General features: G+C 38.8%; 1 protein-coding gene and 1 pseudogene across 13 annotated transcripts; both read right to left on the minus strand.

Moving 5' to 3' along the window:
• Positions 1 to 255: 255 nt before the first annotated feature.
• LOC104236222 (tryptophan synthase alpha chain-like) lies at positions 256 to 5,720 on the minus strand (annotated as a pseudogene).
• A 1,694-nt stretch (positions 5,721 to 7,414) lies between these two features.
• LOC104236221 (uncharacterized) lies at positions 7,415 to 19,114 on the minus strand. 13 transcript variants are annotated; one of them, XR_011405832.1, is made up of 8 exons: positions 18,708 to 19,114; positions 18,170 to 18,291; positions 17,668 to 17,806; positions 17,155 to 17,502; positions 13,278 to 17,004; positions 12,806 to 12,865; positions 12,643 to 12,686; positions 8,087 to 8,154 (listed from the first exon to the last, which is right to left on the minus strand). XR_011405832.1 is itself a non-coding variant. In XM_070168568.1 (7 exons), exons 1-6 carry the CDS (start codon positions 18,766 to 18,768, stop codon positions 8,045 to 8,047), a joined length of 696 nt encoding a protein of 231 aa, XP_070024669.1. In that variant the 5' UTR covers positions 18,769 to 19,105; the 3' UTR covers positions 7,415 to 7,825; positions 8,041 to 8,044. The 13 variants fall into 13 exon arrangements, 10 of the variants coding, with proteins under 10 accessions (XP_070024669.1, XP_070024662.1, XP_070024676.1 ...); XR_011405831.1 differs by lacking the exons at positions 8,087 to 8,154; positions 12,643 to 12,686 and adding an exon at positions 7,415 to 7,825; XM_070168568.1 differs by lacking the exons at positions 12,643 to 12,686; positions 12,806 to 12,865; positions 13,278 to 17,004 and adding an exon at positions 7,415 to 7,825 and having other exon boundaries at positions 8,041 to 8,154; positions 17,155 to 17,347; positions 17,432 to 17,502; positions 18,708 to 19,105.
• Positions 19,115 to 22,275: the final 3,161 nt, after the last annotated feature.

A 22,275-nucleotide genomic window follows, 5' to 3' on the forward strand; every position in this document is an offset into this window, starting at 1 on the left:
GTGGTGGAGTGGTAAGTATTCTTTTATCTTTAATCAAAGGTTTCGGGTCCGAACCTTAGGTATGAAGTCGCCTTTGTTAGGAGCTCTTTACCCCCAATGCGGATACCAGATACCGATGGGATAACCAAAAAAAAAAGAAAAGACGAATAGTTTGAGATGCTGAGAAAAGGGTGTATCTTGTGAATTGCCATTATTAGGATTTGCTGTGAAATTTCAACATTGAGAAGCTGGTGTTATATGGGAGGAAATATGTTTTTGTACTAAATTTGAATTACCATACAAAAAATCAAGAGAATTATTCTGCAACTAATATAAGCTAGAGTATGAATGTCAAAATCTTAAAGCCTAAATCAGACAATCTGATTTGGAGATCAATTTGCTTCTATGAGCTGGAGCTTCAAAATTGAAGTGCCAAGCTTGAAGAAATGAAAATAATTTATTCTACCATCAAATCAAGAGAGTGCAGATTTTAAAGATGTCGCAAAGACCTCTAATTCCTTTAAGCCTTCTTCGGGGGATTTTGCTTCACCTAGTATTCTTACCATCGCACTACCACCTGCAATACATGCATCAAAGCAAAATAATAAATAACCATTTTTTAACTCTCAGAAAGCCTTGTTCCAAGTCATTGAAAAGCTTACCTGCTTGACGTGCTCGGGTTTTGATATACCAAATCCCACAGCCACTGGTTTAGATGTTGCCTGTCAAAGAGCAAAGGACAAGTTTCCCACGGGCTCAATAATTTAGGCCTAAAAACTTGGGGGGAAATAAAAGGGAGATGCTTCGGAGAGGTCAAACCCATGTTTTATTGCAGGCATCCAAGTAAATTGGGTAATGATAATCAAAAGGTAACTTGTTTTGTTTACTTTCAAAAAACTGAATCTGACCCAAGAATCAAATTCTCATGATTGAGCATGTGTATTGTAAAAATCTAATCGGAGCTTTCAGATTTCACTTAAGATGACTCGGACTTCCCTAGACCAAGATCTGAGCAATCACAGCACAAGGATGGTGCTCAGCATTCTTTTTAATCCTTGGAGTCTGAAGTGGTTTCAGAAGGCAGCAGGACCTGGTTAAGTCCAAGGAAGCCCCTGCCTGCATTCTATAAATTGCTGCCAAAAAATAGTAAAATATTGTGTAATTCAATGGACACTTCTTCGATCCAAGGATGATTTTTTTTTCTTCATAAATTTTCTTTTTTGGTGATTTTTTCCTCAAATTCAAGGATGAATTCGCAATTCTAATTAGACAAGAAACATCCTGAACATTTGAAAGGAAAAAGAAAGAAAAGAGAGATAATATCTGAAGTTTGAATGAGCAAGTTAAGTAGATTTAAAGAAGCAAGTAGAAGCGAAAATTTTCCATCCAATGTTCTTGGTGTCCTTCAAGAGAAAGTCTACTATGCCGAGATATGTATCTTTGAACTATATATCAAACCAACTTCTGGAAGACCATCATGCAGAACATAAGAATTTAAGACACATTAGCTTAGGCATTATATGGAAGACGTGAGAATTATAAGAAGCATAAGCCAAACCTCTTTAATGTCGATCAGGAGCGATTGAACCTTCGAACTGACAGATTCACGAGCTCCAGTAACTCCAATTGAGCTCACCTACAAGTTCAAGAACTAAATAATAAATTTTTACTAGCAACAATAGAAGCGAAACAAAGAGATTGTTACCAGCATATCTCAAGTGAACGAATTCATTAGAAATATCCATAAATATTGGTTCAATTTTTCAAACCACGTGTGCATAATTGAAAGTGAATAAATTCCAGAGCGAGGACCAAGAAACAAAAGGGAGGGTAAGACATTGAATAAAATCTGAAAATGTTGCACCTTCTTTGTAAGCAAACGGCAAAAACAGTAATGGTTAAAACAGCTTTCTACCAAACGAGAGGGAAGTTCTTACAAGATACACGAATCCTTCCGACGCTTCAGTAATGGCTTTCATGCGAATTGTTGGAGTAGTCGGTGTTGTAAGCAATACCTAAAGAAAAATGAAAATTCAATTTTTGAAATGGGAAACTAGGATAAGGCAAATATGTTTTCATTGAGGAAAAATAGTACAGGTGAATGATCAAATGCCACATGCTCAATCCAAACAAGAGGAAAAATTTCGCAATATCACTAAGCATTCACATCAAGGTCACCAAAGAAGAATAAGACAAAGAAATTCGAATAAAAACAAGAGAAGACAAAACAATGAAACAAAATTGATAACCTCTTCTAATGGAGGAACCTGCAGAAATTGTTCCTTTTGATACATCATCAATATAGACTCTATGAGTCCACCCTCTACCAACAAAGAAATTCATTGTCCACCATTTCCAAGCACTCCATGACTCATGCAACATAAATAATAGCCTCATAATTTGATTGAAAGAGTCATATCTATCAAACTTCAAAGACATCTGTTGCATTCACCCAGATGGCAAAAATGTTCTTTTCTAGTAAATGATAGTATGCTATTGTCCTATACACATGTAAGCATGTCCATGAGCATGAGCAAATCACATAAAGGCAATTACTCGTGACTCAGAGTGGAGTATAGACTAAGTAAATTTGCTATGTAATCACGAAGCAGATATATCACGTGAAACTAACTGCACACCTAAGGACTGAGGTAAAGGATTTGTTTATTTTTAAACAGACAAATGAAGAAAATTGTGTGTCGAGACTTTGGGGCATCTCATGAGTGTTGGAAATTGCGATAGATATTTGGCACAAAGACTAACCAATTCAATATTACGCCTAGCAGCTTCCTTTCTTAAAATTTCAGTTTCCTCAAGAGGGACATCTGGAACAACAAGTCCTGAAAAGACACAGAATTGTCATAGCGAGTCATCTAACAAGTCAGAACGAAGAAAACATAAGACTAGGTCAATGGCGTGAAAGAAGACCGCATTATCAGCACCATGTTGTATAATGCAACAACTGAAATAAAGAAAACTCATTCACTGCAAATCTTCAATTATTTCCAGGAAATAGCTAATATGCACCCACACAAACCAATCAACACTTGTTTGGAACTAAGGTGCAGTTGTTGTTGTACAAACCAATCAACATTTATTTAAGGTATAAGTCATCTCCACCAACAAATGTTACAGACAAGATGGTGGAACAAAACTAAGATGGGAAATTCCAATTACCATGCAAAATAGCATAAAGGTTGCATCAACCACAGGTTTTTTCAGCTTCTTTTTCTATCTGTAAAACTTTATGCTTTTACTTACAACGCGTCTATACTGCAGTTTTTGTAAGATGTACTAAGTTGGATGACAAAATGCTTTTCTCTAGGAAATTGATAGAAGACTTTTACACAGTTCAATCGTTTTAGTGCAAATATTTCTTTAGATAAAGTACTTAATATTTTTATTGATTTGCGGGAAGTAAACCCTTATGTATACCAGAAGTAGAGAATCTCCACGTCAAAAAAAGTTTGATACCTTACAGATCTCAACCAACTAATACTAACTGTGACCTCATGGTTACACCAAAAACTCACTCGTTTTAGTGCAGATATATACTAACATAGAAAGGAAAAGGAAGAAAGAAAAGCATGCGATAAGACATGCCTCATTATCAGAAGTTCAAAACCAATCAGTAACTGGTGGGGGAAAAGGAACCCAAAATTAAAACACTAGCTTTCAAGTTGCAAAAATATTAGGGCTTAACCTGTTATAAGGTGCTAAATGATTGGTAGTCATCGATTCATCCAAAATAAATTCTCATTTTAAACAGTTCTCATAAATGCCAGGACATCTAACAACAGAAGCAAAAAAGTTCAAATTTCACGTCAAAATAAAGGTATACATGAAGAATCATTGGAGATTTCATGTTATTTGGAGCATATCATACAGGAACAAGCATTCTCACACTAGAAACTCTTAATATTTTACTAATAAACATGAACTCGGTATCGAAACAATATATACAAGCTACGTAAGTGGCTTCAACCGAATCATCCACTCGTCTATTAAACTTGTCCAACTATCACTCCTCACACTGATAATTTAACATTGCAAAACTAAAATTACCATGTACACCAGCATCTCTCACAGTGGCCATGAACTTTTCAGTACCGCGCTCAAGTATTGGATTATAATATGTGAACAAGGCAATTGGACAGGACAACTGAGGCACAACCCGTCAAATATTGAGAAATAATTTTAGATTTCTTAAAAGACATTTGACAAAATATGCCAGAATAAACAAAGCGACCGAGCAAGCAGACAACAAATCAAATCATAATTACTACCAGTCGGTAACATAAGGTCCATCAATAAAGAAATTTTAAGGACTGTTTGTATCTACAATTGCACTAGATAGTTAACAGGTGATTTTACAGCTTGTTAATCTCTAACTAGAAATTCGAGGCTATGGGGTTTACGTCTTTTAACATTGATAAGACTTTGGCAAAATTGGTCCCTCTACTCAGTGATCTTGTAGCAGCAGCCTGAGAAAACAGATAAGTAAAGAAGAATGAGGATATACAAGAGGTAAAGGACAAAATATAGGACTAAAATGCACTAATCACTTCATCAAAACCTGGATGACTGGACCATCAGCCAATGGATCAGAGTAAGGTACTCCTAGTTCTATGATATCCGAACCACATCGATCAAGCAGTTTCAGTGCTTCTGCAGTTGTTGACATGTCAGGATCCTCAGCAGTGATGTATGGAATTAATGCCACCTTTGCAACAAAAAATTGAGTTTCAATTAAAAAACCAGAGATAATACTAGAAATACTTTTGAACGGTAAATGCAGCTCGACGTTTTGACAGAAAAGCCATGAAAGAAGACATCTTTCTACCCTCGACAACTACCCACCAAAGTAACAAACAATTGCATAAAAATAAAAAGTTTCCAAGGGAGTGTTTGTTTTTTTCCAATTCAATCAATGTTCAAAACAGAAATTCAATCAAAGCAGGTGAAAATTCTCTAACAGTAAGAAAATTCTTTTTGGGGGATAAGCTTCTGGCTGCTGTACATTTATCACTAATTTTCATAGTTTGAATAGGAGCTACAGATAAAACTACTCACCGGAAATCTCTCACACCTAACTATCAAATCCAAGATTTTCTTGGAAACCCAATTAAAGCAAATTATCATCTCTTTAACCAATGCCCAACTCTAATAAACCTTCAAGAGCGTAAACACGTAAAAAACTAAGAATTATACAAAACAAAGGAATCACAACCCACAAAAAAATTCTTCTTTTTTGGGAAGAAGAAAAATGAGACGGAAAGTCATACTTTGCCTTGTTTCCTCAATCGAGTGAAAGTTTCAGAAAGTCCAACAGTTGGTGTGGTGCTGAGAGCAGCCATGGGAGGTTTGACCGAAGTTGAAATCTTGAGTCTTTGGGTATTATTATAGGAGTGAGGAAAAGCGTGATTTTCAAGCTTGTTATTGGAGTGAATGAAGTGGGTTGCTTTTAGAAAAGATGTCATAACATCAGGACTTTTAACTTTTTGCTAATGGAGATGAAGACATATAGCGGCAACGCACGGGGTATAAGTACGGCCTGCTGTAAGAATGAAGTGGCTGGATTTAGGAAATGTTTCAGATGCGGGTAAGGCAAAAGAACTATTCACACTTAAGCCACCGATTTTTGGTGTAATTGCATTTGCGGTTGTAATTGTAAAAATTGCACGGGGCGCCCTATTTGGTCGCCTCCATTAACCTATACTCATTTTTTTTTAAAAGTTTTAACTTATACCCATTTTTTAAACAACTTCAGCCCTCTTTCTCCTCCTTCTCCTCCTTCGTTTTCTTCTTCTTCTTTCTTCTGTTGTTGGTGCTACTATGAAACTTCAGTTCATAGGGATGAACTTTCTGCAGCTGCTATTGGTGCTGCTATGTCCAGCAATTACAATACTGTCAACGTTCAACAATTGAAAGCTGACCATTTTAGCTTTCTCCCAACATTCAACAATTGAAAGATGATACTTTTACAAATGGTATTGTTTTATAGGAGTATTGCTTTTCAAATTTTTTGATAATTTCATTATAGCAACTGGATCTTAATGACAACTTGTCATTGTTGTTTTAGAACTTCAGCTCTAAGAATGCCGAAGTTCAGCAAATATAAAACAAACTTCAGCCCTGAAGTTCATCACAAACATAACAAAGCTTCAGCTAAAACATGCTGAAGTTCAGCAAATATAGAACAAAACTTCAGCTAAAACATGCTGAAGTTCAGCAAATAAAGAACAAAACTTCAGCTACTAGAATGCTTAAGTTCAGCAATTACAAACAAAAACTTCAGCAAATAGAGAACAAAACTTCAGCTGCTAGAATGCTTAAATTCAGCAATTACAAACAAAAACTTCAGCCAATTGGTTCAGCAATTTTTGCTACTTGAGGCCCGTCTATTAGAATGCTGAAATTTGCGTGATTGTCTTTGCTACTTTAGGCTCGTATGCCTAAGTTACGCGAAAAGTGGGTATACTTGTAATTTTTTTGCAAAGCAGGTATAAGTTAAAACGTGACCCAAAAAGCAGGTATAGATGCAAATGCCCGTTGTAATTTGGTCGTCGTTGTGGGATCGTCTACTTTTTTTTTGCGCCCTTTTTTCTTAATTTTGAGTGAAATAATATCATCAATTCCACCACACTGGTCCACATCTCTTGGTGCCAATCGTCAAATTTTTTATTCAACTTGACAACCTAATTAGATTCAAAAATTGAGAATATTATCTCAAGTAAATTGATCATAATCATCGGAGAGTTAGAAAGTGAATTTTGTTGGAATTAAATCATGATTAATTAATAATCCAAAGTAATTTATAATTTAGTATTTGTTAGTTTCTTTAATTCACGTCTACTTAGGTTTTGTAGTCAAAATCATATAAGAATCAATTTCTTAATATCTAGTCAAATTTGGTTTTGTACTACCATAAACGTGGGCGGATCTGGCTTTCTGAATTTATCCGAACCCAATACTTTTGATACGAAGCATAATTTTATATGTAAAAATCTACTAAATTTACAATAAATATTAGAGAAACCCATAACTTTAAATATATATATATATATATAATGGGTTCAATGTTAGAAATCTAGAAGTTGAACCGATAAAGTTTAAATCCTCCTCTAATTATAAATAGAAAAGTAATAATTTCATAGTGATATTGTTAAGTTTATGAGTGATGAAAAACCCTCCAACCTCTTTATCTCTTTAGTTTACAATGGTTCTTCCAAATAGCCATTGTTGTATATTTTATTTTGCCTAAATTATTCTTTTGGGGTATTTTTTATAAATCCTTCAAATTTGAAATTTTATGTCTTTATGATCAATTTGACCGAGAAAGTGATTTTTCAAAGTCAATACAGTAATTGTTTAGTGTATAACTTCTGACTATTTGATGGAAAAGTTAACATCATGCAAATGATGGCAAGAATAATCGAGTCAATCAAATCATTGATCAATTAATGAGGGTCAAACGTCTATTTCAAAGACATTTTTGTATCCTCTCCTCGTACAAGTAGGTCCAAAACAAAATTTAGAAATCGTTAAAAATATGCAGAACTCCAGAATCAAAGTCCACTGAAATTTCTTATTTGTATATGTCATCGACTACCATCTGTCAAACAATATGACTTTGATGCCTAGCGGCAACACGGATCTTATGTTCTTTAGATGCCCATGATATCAAAACAGACCAGGTAGAAGACTCAAAAACCACAGTCAGAGATACTCGAACTGGGGTTAAATCATCCGTTTTTCCATGGAAATATTTCATCCACAGCTGACATGCTCACTTGGTATGAAGTTGATCTCTGCCTTCTAATGCGCAAATCTTCTTCAAATGTACCTGGAATAAGAGCATATACATATCTAAGATCATAGCTATAAGTTCATTTTTCACATAACTGCAAGGAGATGACGCACATACAATTGATTAGCATTAAATTATGACGGCTTCCATGTTTAGCCCAACAAATAAACTGAACCATATGCATGTGCTCCTGATCGGTGATTCAAGAATAAAAGGCAATCAAAAAGCGGAGCAAAGGGAGTACATTTTACCTCTTCAGTCACTTTTTAATTGGTTTTGTGGCTGTGAGAAAAACTCTTTGGCATTATTTGCCACTTCTGCCTCCAGTATCGCTTCTAACACAATGTCAGACCCTTTTGCTTCATCTTTTGGGAAAAAAGAAAATAATTAACACAACAAAGGAAGAAATTTCACAACAAACCATAAAACAAACTGTTGTACGCGCACAGGGCGTAGATAGGAGATTGGAGTTGATTCTCAAAAAAAATCCACTCTTCGTTTGCAGCTACGAAGCATGTAAATATTTAAACCTATTTTTTCATCGAGCCCGTCTAGATGTGGGTTTTGGGAGGGAAATTGCAAGCCTAATTCTTTTTCTTTCTAGGAAATCCAATATCAAGTTAATGCAGGATAAAATTGTCATAACTAGCATCGACAAAAAATGCAAGATGATTTCTTTCGATCTGTCTAAGCCTTGGTGGTCCTGAGTCATTTGGAACGGCTCTTTCTCTCTCTTCAAGTCTCTCTCTCCCCGCTAGTGCTCTCTCTTCTGCCTTCTGATTTTCCGGCACCGGCAACCTCAAGTAAGCCAGCCTCTCTCTCCCACTCTTCTCCCTCCTTCCTCCCCCCCCCCCCCGGCTCTCTTCTCCACCCCTTTACTCTCTTTTCTCCACCCCTTCTCTCTCTTTTCTCTGTTTCAACGCCGGAATTTCTGGTCGGCGACCTCCTAGCGCCTCTCCTCTGTCTTTCTTCTTTCTCCTCACTCCTTTCTTCTCTCTTATCCCCATAAACTCGTCTCTCTTTCCCTGCTGATCGTTTTCCCCAACCCTTCTTGAGCCCAAATTTCAGTTCCGAAACCCTAGCTGCCCCGTCGGCGACCTCTGTCCGGCGACCCCCCTCCCCTTGGTGTCCCTCCCTTTTCGACTCTGTCCAGGGGTGGACAGGTTGACAGCCCCCCTCCCTATTGGTTTCGTGGTGGTTGTGTGTAATTTTTCAGGGAACTAGTTGCGGCTGCACAGGCAAGCGCGAGCATACGGGCGAGTAGAGCGTAGCATCACCGGCTAGTGTGTGCAAAGGTTGGCAGGAGTTGGAAGGACGCACGACAGATTTCTGTGACCTCGGGTGCATCGTCATATTTCCAGGTTCCTTCCATCGGGAGTTGGTACCTCCCGCTTTCTTGTCTCTTTCTTTGTGTTAGTTAAATTGGAGCTATTTAGTTAGCATCACTTTAAGCATATTATTAGAGTACTTGTAGTTGCTACCTATTATTTTCTAGTTTGGGTCTGTGCTAGTGTTTTCCAGAGTTTGTCGTAGGTATAGTGGCTGTGGTCTGGGATAGTAGAGTAAGGTCATGTCCTCGAGGGGTGCCGGGGGTGAGAAGGGGGTGGGGAGGGGGTCAGTGGATGGGACGAGAGGCAAGGAGGGTAAGGGGAAAGAGGGAGCTTGTAGATTGAGGATCGGGTCGTGGAACATAGGCACGCTGACGGGTAAGTCTATTGAGTTGGCAAAGATTCTCCAGAAGAGGAAGGTTAATATAGCTTGTGTCCAAGAGACTAGGTGGGCAGGGTCGAAGGCGAGGAATGCGGACGGGTATAAGTTGTGGTACTCTGGAGTCGTGATGGGTAAGAATGGAATGGGTATCTTGGTGGATAGGGATCTTAGAAAGACTGTGGTTGAGGTTAGGCGAGTGAATGATAGGCTAATATTTATTAAGTTGGTGATTGGTGAGTGCACCCTCAATGTATTTAGCGCTTACGCGCCGCAAGCGGGCTTGGATGAGGAGGTTAAGAGGCGCTTTTGGGAGGGTTTGGACGAGATTGTGCATAGTATTCCACCTACTGAAAGGTTATTTATTGGAGGGGATTTTAATGGCCATATTGGGTCGGCTGCTGGTAGTTATGGCGAGGTGCATGGTGGCTTTGGCCTTGGGGATAGGAACGGAGGAGGTACTTCGCTGTTAGACTTCGCTAAGGCTTTCGAGCTGGTGATTGCGAACTCGACTTTTCCGAAGAGGGAGGAGCATCTGGTTACTTTCCAAAGTTCGACGGTGAAGACTCAGATTGATTACATTCTCCTCAGAGGGTGTGATAGAGGGTTGTGCAAGGATTGCAAAGCTATCCCGAGAGCAGAGGCGGACCCAGGATATAAGCCTTACGGGGGAACCATTGTTTTTAGTATGCCAATCACCAACAATAAAGTTCGGGTGTAACTCTTTGAAATGACTATGATAATTTATCATCAAAATAAAAACATCAATATTATCAAATATCATTAACTTGATACTAATATAACAAAAGTATATTGTCCACTCATAGTTGAACTCGACGCGTTTTCATATTTTGAAAACGGTCAATAATAGCATCATTGCTTATATTTACAAACACTTCCTTCTCAAAGTAACAAACTAAACAATCATTTAAAAATGCATCACCAATACTACCACGCAATTCATCTTTGATGTACCTCATAGATGAGAATGCTCTTTCCACCGTTGCAGTTGCGACAGGTAAAATTAAAGTCAACTTCACAAGCAAATAAACAAGTGAATAAGTCTCCACAAGATTTGTCTCAACCAATGCTTTCGCCAAATCACCAATTCCTTTCAAATCAGAGAACCTAGGGCCACCATGTTGCATATGCCATATGAAAGTGTCAAGTTGGCAACTAAGATCTCGAAGCTTCAATTCACCAAACTCATCGGGATAATGCTTGGCCAATGTCATTATTCTTTCCTTATCAAAATTAGCAAATGAGTTAGCTGGATTCAAGCTAGCCATACCAAGAAGCAAGTTACTGCTCACAACATCAAAACGAATATTAAGCTCCAGAAGTTGCAAATCAATCACGGCATAAAAAAGCTCAACACGTAAGTGATGTGAATAAGTAACACTAGAAGGCCTACATTTCGACTTTCCAGGAATATAGAATTCTTCCATCTTGGGCACCAAAATATCATGTTTTGCACAAAATAAATATACTTCATCCATCAATGGTTCCCATCCTTTATCTCTCATTTCTTGCAACCTTCCCTTTGTGATATCAAGAAATACCATGGCATTGACAATATCTTGATCTTTCTTCTGTAATGCTTTGCTCAACTTGTTTGACATTATCAACACTTTCAACATTAAGTGAAGCAAGAAAACAAATTCAAATGCTTTAATTTTACTCGAAAAAGCTTCTGCTTGCAACCTATCATTAACATCACCTTCACATTCAATCACCCCAAGCACATGAACAATAGAAGAAAATAAAATAACAAAGTTATCCAATGTTTTACAATGTGATCCCCAACGAGTGTCACTTGGCCTTTGAAGTCCCCGCTCTTGATTTAATCCTTTCCTACTTTGAACTTCACCACTCTCTAACAATTGCTCCAACAATTCTGCTTGATGATCCCGAAGTTGATCTCTACGTTTAAAAGAAACTCCAATTATATTCAACACGCTAGTAACAATAGCAAAGAAAGTCTCAACCTCCTTGTGTTTTTTAGCAAAAGCTACAAGCGTCAATTGTAATTGATGTGCAAAACAATGAACAGAATATGCCCATGGAGTTTCTTGCAAAATTAAAGCTTTAAGGCCATTCATCTTTCCCTACATATTACTAGCCCCATCATAGCCTTGTCCACGTATTTTGGATGAATTTAATGTGTTTCATTAGCAAAGAAAGTACTGCTTATTTCAACGACTTTGCAGATGTATTACTAACACGAACAAGACTAATAAATGGCTCGTTCACTTGGCCTTTTTTGTCAACATACCGCAAAGCAAGGGCCATTTGTTCATGGTGTGAAATATCCTTGGACTCATCAACTAATATCCCAAAATAATCTCCATCCAAGTCATCAATTATAGCTTTCACGGTCTCTTGTGCACAAGCACTCACAATATCCTTTTGAATTTTTGGCGAAGTCATCATATCATTTTTTGGAGCATGTTTTAATATAACTCTATCTACATCTGGAAGCCTATTTCCAAGCCATTCCAAAAGCCCTAGAAAAAGGCCTTTATTTTTTGAAGATTCACTTTCATCGTGACCACGAAAAGACAATCCAAAGTCCAAGAGAAACCTTGCAACATCAATTGAGGCATTTAAACGAATTCGATATTCAGTTTTTTGTTGATCGGATTGCTTTTCAAAAGCAGCTTGAATTGATTGAGATTGATTTGACAAGTCTAGCATATTGTTGAAGCACTTATGGTGGAGATTACTTACTTCACTAACATGTAGATCAAATCTTTCGGTTGCTTTATTCCAAGCCTTAAAGTCGGTTTTTGTGAAAGAGTCACCTGTGCTTCCACTAACGTAATCATTTTTGAATAAATAACAACATAAACAAAATGCGGCATCTTTCTTCACACTATACTCTAACCATCTAGAATACGAACCTTTAAACCAACCCGAACTAAATTGGCGCATTTTCTTCCCAAATAAAGTTTTAGGAAATTTGTGATCTGGTTGGCAGGGCCCTCTTTGGATGTAGTGTCTTCTCACTTCATCCCGTATTCTAGGGCTATATCTATCAATGGGTATTCTCTCTCCGGGGTCCGTATTAAGTGATTTCACATCAAACTCTTCTACAAGATGGGAGGAATTGTCTCTACAACTAGAACTTGGTTGAGGAATTAAACCTCGTCAAAAATATGTCCATCTCAATTCACATCAAGAGAACTTCCTACAAAGCAACAATGCCAAGCAAAACAATATTTTTAATATGATTAATCACACTCCTTATTTTATTATAAGTCATAACTATATTATTATTATTTTATTAAAGATAGAAGAATCACTTACCAATTTCTGAAAGGTATCCTTGAAATCCAAATACAATTTGGTCTCAAATCATCCACTTCACTGAAATAATATTTCAAATAGCATTAGCACAAATCTTCAAATACCTATGAAATTAATTTATTAAGATAAAAAATTAGCACACCAACTAGGTTAAGTCCGCTCAAACAATGAATTCAAAAACTAAAAGAAGTACAACTTTTGGGGCCTCAAAATTTTGGGGCCTAAATCAAAGACTTTACTAGCCTCAACAAAATCAAGAAAAATTACAGAAAATTCAGAGATTCAATCAAAATAGAATAGCCAAAATTGAGAACAAGACACAAATAAGAGGCAAGCAAAACCTTCTAGTTAAGCCCCTTCTCAATCGTATTTTAAAAGGGATTTTTTTAAACCCTAAATTCGAAACTGAAATTTACCATTAGAAAAGTGGAAACAAGATGGAGAATTCCAAGTATAATTTTCAAAATCTTACCCAGAAAAAGATTCGGCAGCTGCTTGATCCCTGAAGAAAGAAACGTGTGAAAGTGAAGGATGAAATTTGTTTTGGGTTTAGAAGAAATAACCTGATGTCAAAGAGAGAGAAAAAGGAGTAGGCGTGTATTTTTAACCTTTGAACGGAATTAAGATTCAATTGACGGTCTGACCGAATGAGACCCAATCAAAAAATAAAAATTGATTGTTGGACCTGAGTTTCGAACCTGTGTCTTGAAGAAGGCAGCTACTCCCACAAACCAACTCTTCTATCCAGTCTTTGTGACTGAGGGTGCCGCATGATATATTTATAGGGGTCCTCCCTGTATTAACTTATATATATACAATATATATACAATATTTTTACCGAGGCCAACGGGTGCCCGTGACCCCCCACCCCCTAGCGTAGGTCCGCCCCTGCCCGGGAGAGACCCTCGCGACTCAGCATAGGCTCTTAGTGATGGACATCGGCATTATGATGAAGAGGAAAAAGAGGTATGCTCGTGGCCGACCGAGGATTAGATGGGGAGCTTTAACCAAGGATAAAGCCTAGGAGTTGGAAGGGAGGTTATCCGCTATGGGAGCTTGGAGGAGTAGTGGAGACGCGAGCACTATGTGGTCAACGACAGTGAACTATATGAGGGAGGCGGCGAGAGAGGTGTTAGGGATATCGAAGGGTTTTTCTGGCAGGCACCAAGGGGACTGGTGGTGGAATGACGTAGTCCAAGGTAAAGTGGAGGCGAAGAAGGTAGCGTACGCAAAGTTGGCAGGGAGCACAAGCGAGGAGGAGAGGAGAGCGAATAGAGAGAGGTACAAGGTGGCAAGGAAGGAGGCAAAGTTGGCGGTCACGGAGGCTAAGAATGCAGCGTTTGGTCGTTTATACGAGGAATTGGGGGAGAAAGGCGGGGACAGGAAGTTGTTTCGGCTGGCTAAAGCGAGGGAGAGGAAGGCCCGGGATCTGGACCAAGTAAGATGCATCAAAGACGAGGATGGTAGAGTATTGATGGGAGAGTCCCGATTAAGCAGAGATGGCAGACGTACTTCTATGGTCTTCTAAACGAGGAGGGGACCGGGATATAGCGCTAGGAGACTTGGGGCATTCGGAGAGTCTCCGAGATTTTGGGTATTGCAAGCGCATTAAGGTGCATTAAGGTGGAGGAGGTCGTAGGGGCTTTGCGTAAGATGAGTAGGGTAGAACGGCCGGGCCAGATGAAATTCCGGTTAAGTTTTGGAAGTGTATGGGTAGCACAGGATTGGAGTGGCTGACTGGATTGTTCGATGTAATTTTTAGGACGGAGAGGATGCCGGAGGAGTGGAGGTCGAGTACAGTGGTACCGTTGTACAAGAACAAAGGTGATATCCAGTGTTGTAACAATTATAGGGGTATCAAGTTACTTAGTCATACCATGAAAGTCTGGGAGAGGGTGGTTGAGGTGAGGGTGAGGAAGACGACGTCTATATCCGACAATCAGTTTGGGTTCATGCCGGGTCGCTCCACTACAGAAGCTATCCACCTTATTAGGAGGTTGGTGGAACAGTACAGGGATAAGAAGAAGGATCTGCACATGGTGTTTATTGGCTTGGAGAAAGCGTATGACAAGGTCCCTAGGGAGGTGCCCTGGAGATGTCTTGAGGCAAAGGGCGTGTCGGTAGCCTACATAAGAGCGATCAAGGACATGTATGATGGAGCTAAGACTAAGGTTAGGACTGTGGGAGGCGACTCGGAGCATTTTCCGGTTGTTATGGGATTACACCAAGGCTCTGTGCTTAGCCCGTTCTTATTTGCCTTGGTGATTGATGCATTGACACACCATATTCAAGGGGATGTGCCATGGTGTATGTTAATTGCTGATGACATAGTTCTAATTGATGAGACGAGGGTCGGTGTTAACGAGAGATTGGAGGTTTGGAAACAGACCCTCGAATCTAAGGGTTTCAAATTGAGCAGGTCTAAGACAGAGTACCTGGAGTGCAAGTTTAGCGCTGAGTCGAGGGAAGTAGGCAGGGACGTGAGGCTTGGATCACAAGTCATCCCCAAGAGAGATAGCTTCAAGTACCTTAGGTCGATGATTCAGGGGGACGGAGAGATCGACGAAGATGTCACTCACCGTATAGGGGCGGGCTGGATGAAATGGAGGCTTGCATTTGGAGTCTTGTGTGACAAGAAAGTGTCACCGATACTCAAAGGTAAGTTTTATAGAGCTGTGGTTAGACCGGCCATGTTGTATGGGGCAGAGTGTTGGCCGGTTAAAAACTCCCATATCCAGAGGATGAAGGTAGCAAAGATGAAGATGTTGAGGTGGATGTGCGGGCCCACTAAGATAGACAAGATCAGGAACGAAGATATTCGGAAGAAGGTGGGCGTGGCCCCTGTGGATGACAAGATGCGGAAAGCGAGGCTCAGATGGTTCGGGCACATGCGGAGGAGAAGGCTTGATGCTCCGGTGAGGAGGTGTGAGCGGTTGGCCGTGGTGGGTACGAGAAAAGGTAGAGAGAGGCCTAAGAAGTATTGGGGAGAGGTGATCAGGCAGAACATGGTACGACTGCAGATTTCCGAGGACATGGCCCTTGATAGGAAGGTCTGGAGGTCAAGCATTAGGGTTGTAGGTTAGCGGGTAGTAGAGCTTTCCTTATTTCATACCGGGGGTGAGGCGGGGTTGGATTAGGATTGGGCTTAGATGGCTTGCAGTTTATGTTGAATCCACACTATCCTTGTTGTTTATCTTAGCCCCGGGCCTTAGATACTGGTTACTGTTATTGCATGTCATTTATCTTTTGGTTGTTATGCTTCTGTTACTATTACGGTTTCTACTGGAGTTACTAATGAATTGTCTTTTCCTGTTTTTATTTCCATTTTCTGAGCCGAGGGTCTATCGGAAACAGCCTCTCTGCCCTGTCGGGGTAGGGGTAAGGTCTGCGTACACATTACCCTCCCCAGAACCCACTTTGTGGGATTTTACTGGATAGTTGTTGTTGTTGTTGTCTAAGCTTTGGTGGGTAGAGTAACCAGGCAACTATAAAGGGCAGCCCGGTGCACTATGCTGCTAGAAAATAGCAGGTGCAATATTCGAGGTATGGACAAGCTGGTCTGGAAACAACCATTTATTCAAAAAAAAGATCAAATTGTCATATAACTGACACCTGCCACCCTATCACCATCATATAAACAGAGCATGATTCTTGATGTAGGAACGTCAATTAAAAAGGAATTCTATGTGCTTTCAGCTAATTCTAATCACAATACCTTCGCCCCCAGGGCCTAGCTCAAGTGGCAAAGGGTGGTGGATTTGTGTCTTAGGTCACAGGTTCAAGACCCCACACCATGCAAAGCAAAGCCTGGTATTTAAGTGGGGAAGGGTAGAGGGACGGGCCCATTATCCACCGAGTTTCGAAGGCTGCGGTTGGTCCAAAGGATCGGCTCCAGACGGATTTCTCGGTCATCAAATAATCACAATACCTTCAACTTTTCGGTAATGAGCTAATTTAGTTCTCCTAATAATGGAGTTGGACTTTTTTTTATAAGGATAATAATGGAGTTGGCCAATTAAATTAAATTTAATAAAAAAGGACATAATCTACTAGCTTGAACCACACCTAATCTCCTTCGTTTGAAACTTCCTCACTTTAGCAACATCAAGTGCTATCCTACCTTATATAATCTCACGCGAAGGGGGCAAAGCAAGGTTACAAGAGTTGACAAAGGATTCTGCAGAGATCCTGTCCTGAACCTTTAGAAATGCACATAAATTTACAAGGACGAATGGTAAGTACGTAATTACCAAACAGCAGAAAACTATTCTGTATGCAGAATAATAGGACCAATGGGCTAACTGAAAAAGAGACATGAGGCAATCAGAATCCGGGAAATGATTCCTTACCTTTACGTTTAGGCAACAACCCTGCACTCTCTGCTGAGACAGGGAGCACAATAATACTGCCAGAATCATCAGTCAGCTCACTCAGACATTCCTTATCTATAGAAATGGATTTCAAAGGTGTCGTTTCAGCCAATCTAGCATAAGCAGCAGCTTGGCTGTGCATATCGGTCAAAGGTTTCCTTGAACTATAGTCCTGATAATTATTAATCACATAAATCTTTCCATTTGAAAAGGAAGCAAAAGATAATGAAAATAATAGTGAGAGAAACAACAAAACCTCAGGTGTGATAGTTGCTAATATGTTCTCTTTCTCGGATATTTGAGGTCCCTTTTCATCTATGGTGTTCTCTATTTCAGATTTTTTAGGTCCATTTTCAATTGTATCACCAAAAAGAAAAATTCAGAGTCACAAAGAAGAATAAACTTTTCCAGCGTCACAAAGAAGAAGAATAAATGAGGAACTAATGAAAAAGCCAAAAATCAACCATGTAAGGTAAAAGAACAACGAAATACCAGCGTTATTTGCAGCTGCTGTGTTGGTGCTGTCTACTAGCCTCGATGTCATTGGACCAGGATTCATAAAAGAGATAGTTCGAATTTCATGACGTATGGCTTCCAGTTGAGCAATGGTATCTTGCAGTTCCTTATGCACCTGATTAAAAAATCGAGATGAAGGATAAAATAACAAGTGGTAACATTTCATTTCAAGCTAATAAGCTATTATGCAACACAAAGCAAAATTTAGTCAATCAGCTTAAGAGCGATAACAAATTCTATATCAGTACTAGTCTTGATGCAAAACCTCAGCCTTAAAAATCGAAAGGGAAAACAGCTACATGGACACTAGACACCTACTAATCATTTAACGCAGATTGAACTTTATGAAGCAGTACAATAAGTTTGAACTTAATATATATAAAAAAAATGGAAGTTTGAAGTTAGTCATACCAATGCATTATAACACTAGGAGTTTAAACAAAAAATATTGGGCAGATTTAGGCAGTAAGAAAGAAACCTGACGAGCTTGAGACTGCTGCATAACACTTTCAAATTGACCACGGGCCAATTGAACATAACCAATGGAACGCCCAGCAAATCTGCCAGCTGTTCTTGCTATGATTGGCAAATCTTTAGGTCCTAAGAACATAAATTACTTTTTTTAAAAGGTTGAACCATATCATCAGCGCCCACACACGCATACACATATAGTGAACAAAATATTTCCCATTAAGATATGCACAAATCAACAACACCCAGTAGCAATTACATTGAACAAAGTGATTAATTTCCTTAACACAGCTATAACAAGCATATTTGATAGTTTGCATTATCTTTTGCAATCAAAACTTAATTACTCAATGGATCATTTTAAACCTATTTTAAAATTACCTACTGTTAACCTTCAAAATTTACTTGAAATCTCACCCTAAAATAGGTCAAATTGACCTCTAAATACAATTTTGGACACCTAAAAATGGGAAAAGGGAGTAAGTCGCAGAATAATATTCTGGACTCACATATTAAACGCAACTGGAAAAAAAATGAAAGAGTACCAATAAGAGCAGCAGTAGCGCCAAGCAAGAGAAATAGCTCTCCGTATGAAATTCCCAACATATCTCTTCTTTCACTTTGTTTCTGTCATATGTTTGAAGAGGAACGCGATAGGAGATTGTAAAACAAGGACCCGGCCTTATAGGAAATTTGGTCGGAGAATTCGTCTGAGAGTACCCCGCCGGTGAGTCGTTAGCACTTAACCATGCTAGAGACGGTGGACCACGCTGAGGGTAATTGGCTCTCGATGAACAAATGAATTGGAAGATTTCCGAAATTGAAGATTTTGTGATGAACTTTCAATAAATGTGACTTTTTCAAATTTATATTTTAACCATCTCCTATTTTAACGATCGAAAAGAGTGTTTGAGCGAATAAATACTAAACCAATTAGTAATAAGTTTATTGGTGAATTCTTAATAAATCCTACACTAAATTGAGGGAAATCCTTGTACTGCGAGTAGAGTTTAGAAGCATTAAATAATGAGCATAATATGTTATGATTGATGAAATATATAATGTAGTAAATGTATAGTAAATGCAAGAATGATAAGGATTATAGTGTAAAGGAACTGTCCCCTAATGATTGTGTGATTGGGTACTTCCTTTCTCTAATGTCATGGAAAAATGAGCAATCAATATGTATATGGGGTCTTGAGATTTATGAATAAAGGTTGAACAACATATGCTTGAACGAAAGGAATAAGATAACTCTTCCGTATATTCTTCTCTAAATTTTACAATATCTATTAGTTCTCAAAAAGGCAGATCCACTCATTGTTCACTATCTCCTCCTATTTATAAGGGACATGCCCCAAAAACCCTAAAAAGTACAACATGAAGAATATCCAAAGGAATATTCTTCCTGTCTCTGTCTGAGTTTAAGTTACCGTTATTATCTTGTCTTAGCTAGCCGCTTCTAGTCGTCGGCCTTCATTTGAACAACCGTCGGTTGTTGTGTCGTGGTCGACATCGTCCTATGTCTTGCTTATCCGTTACCGTTGTTACCAAATTTGGACCTATACAAAGAGTACTAGTATAATATATGTAATGAGATACCAACCTTCTCACATTAATTTTTTATCAAACTTAATCATATTAAGCTAAAATATATTGTTGTAAACACTATCCTATTTTCTCCATCAATCTAAAAACAAAGTCTTTTTTTAAGGAGTCAAATCCCGATTAAAAAAAAAAGTTGATTTGCATACTCTTAAACTGTCATGGTTAAATTTAATCCTTCTTTCGACGGATTTCTTTTCTTTCTTTGCACAAAAATACGATAATATTAACAGGTTCCCTTTGAAAAGGTTAAACAATAAGGTCATGTTAGAGTTAGAAGTCTTGTATCTCTATATCACCTATTAACTTTTTTGTTGACTTCTTTTGCCCCATATCGTTTATGAGTCTCTTTCCATGCATTAGAGTTTCAAAAGTTTGATTTTAATTTAATTTTTTGGAGTGTAGACATATAAAATTTATTGGGTCTAATCCATATAAAATTTGGATTAAATTCAATTGGGTTAAATGATTAATTTGGGATTTACAAGTTAAATTAGTCCATTTTATTATTGTCGAGCCCAAAGTTCTCTTCATCTTAAGGTCCAGACTCGTACCATGTGTCAAGTGACATGGCATGTCCAGTCAAATCCAAAGCCAACAAGATGATGCCACGTGTTAAATGATGTAGCAATCCAAGTCAAAAAGCAAGAACCAACCACAAGTCGCCAAGTGGCTAAAATGACATGGCCCAATCAGAATCAAGCAAGAGAGTTCTTATGCAACTTGACTGTCCATCCTCTACAACTATAAATAGAGGGGGTTACATAACTCTCAGGAGACATTTTTCAGAGTTGGAGAAGAACACTCCGCAATTGGTGAAGGCATCCACAAACAGAGAGATCAATCATCAAGTGCGTAGTTCTTCAACAAAGGAGTGATCAACAGAGTTCTTCTTGGAGATCAACCCGTCACAACAAAGTGCTGCTCGACGTTCTTGGCGATTAAATACATCACAAGGAGGTCTGCATCATCCTACATTCGAGAAAGACACTTCTCAAGCCCTCGAATCACGGAGAATTTTAGAGAAGAGAATCAAGGGATACATAGAATTATACTCACAAATATTTATCAATAAAATCACTTTTTCTTCATATTATTTTTGTTGCAGTTTATTTTTCGTATTACGAAAATTTATTGCGAACAAATTTTGGCACGCCCAGTGGGACCAATTTGCCTTTCATCTCTCCTTCTTTCAAGTTGAAAACTACAAACTTCAGATCTACTGCTACAATGGCCTTCCGCAAGTGTGATGTTCCATGCAAAGATGCTATTGTTGCCGCATCCACTGAGCTCAGTCATTTGGCCCAATCACTCGAAGTAAGTTCAAGGCTAGTGGCTTGGATGGATCCGAATACTTCGCCTCTTTGGAGATGGCAAAGAAAAGTAGATCTCATATGACGTTCGTAGACGCAATCTCTAGGGGCAACAACCCATTTTCGATGTTTGACTAACTTTCTCAAATAGCCTCAAACCTTGGCAGATTTGAGGATTTGGTGGATTCTTTAGTTTCAACGAAAATCAATGCCTTGATGACTGACGCAACTAACGTGGACGAAAAGTTTGCCATGATGGAACAAACTATAGAGGTTTTGAAGAAATCTGTTGAAGACAAAGACCTTCAAATCGCTCAACTCATGAACAAATTGGAGGTCTATGCACCTGGAGAGTTGAGCCATGTCCCTCTTCGTTCACCTGTCTTCACCTCCCAGAAAACAGCTGTTGAGGAATCATTTGCAAAGTTAAACATTCAAAAGGAAAAGCAATCTACTTCAGTTGCAGCGTTATCTGTCCAACAATTGCAAGACATGAAAACAAACACTATCAGAGCTCAATATGGCGGACCATCGCAAAGTTCGTACTACTCTAAGCCTTATACTAAGAGGATTGATTGTTTAATCATGGCCACCAATTATCAACCACCAAAGCTACGTCAATTTGATGGCAAAGGGAACCCAAGACAACATATTGCCCATATTGTCGAGACTTATAGCAATGCTGGAATGCATGGTGACCTTTTGGTAAAACAATTTGTTCGTTCTCTGAAAGAGAACGCATTTGACTGGTATATTGACTTGGAGCCCGAGTCCATTGATAGCTGGGAGCAACTTGAGAAGGAATTCCTCAATCATTTTTATAGTACCCGAAGAACTGTAAGCATGATAGAGTTGACAGGCACCACGCAAAGGAAGGACGAGCCCGTGGTAGATTACATTAATCGTTGGAGGGCGTTAAGTTTGGACTGCAAAGATCGCCTTTCAGAAATATCTGTTGTGGAGATGTGCATTCAAGGAATGCACTGGGGACTTTTGTACATTTTACAAGGGATCAAACCGCGAACTTTTGAAGAACTCGCAACACGAGCACATGACATGGAGTTAAGCATTAAAAGTCATGGAAAGGCATCTCCATTTGCTGATCAAAAAGAGTTCAAGAAAAATATTGCATCAAAAAACCAAACCAAAGAATCAATGGCGGTGAAAGAAATTTCTGTGAAGGTCACTACTAAGC

The sequence above is a fragment of the Nicotiana sylvestris genome, chromosome 1 (genome assembly GCF_000393655.2).
Source record: "Nicotiana sylvestris chromosome 1, ASM39365v2, whole genome shotgun sequence".
Taxonomy (NCBI): domain Eukaryota; kingdom Viridiplantae; phylum Streptophyta; class Magnoliopsida; order Solanales; family Solanaceae; genus Nicotiana; species Nicotiana sylvestris.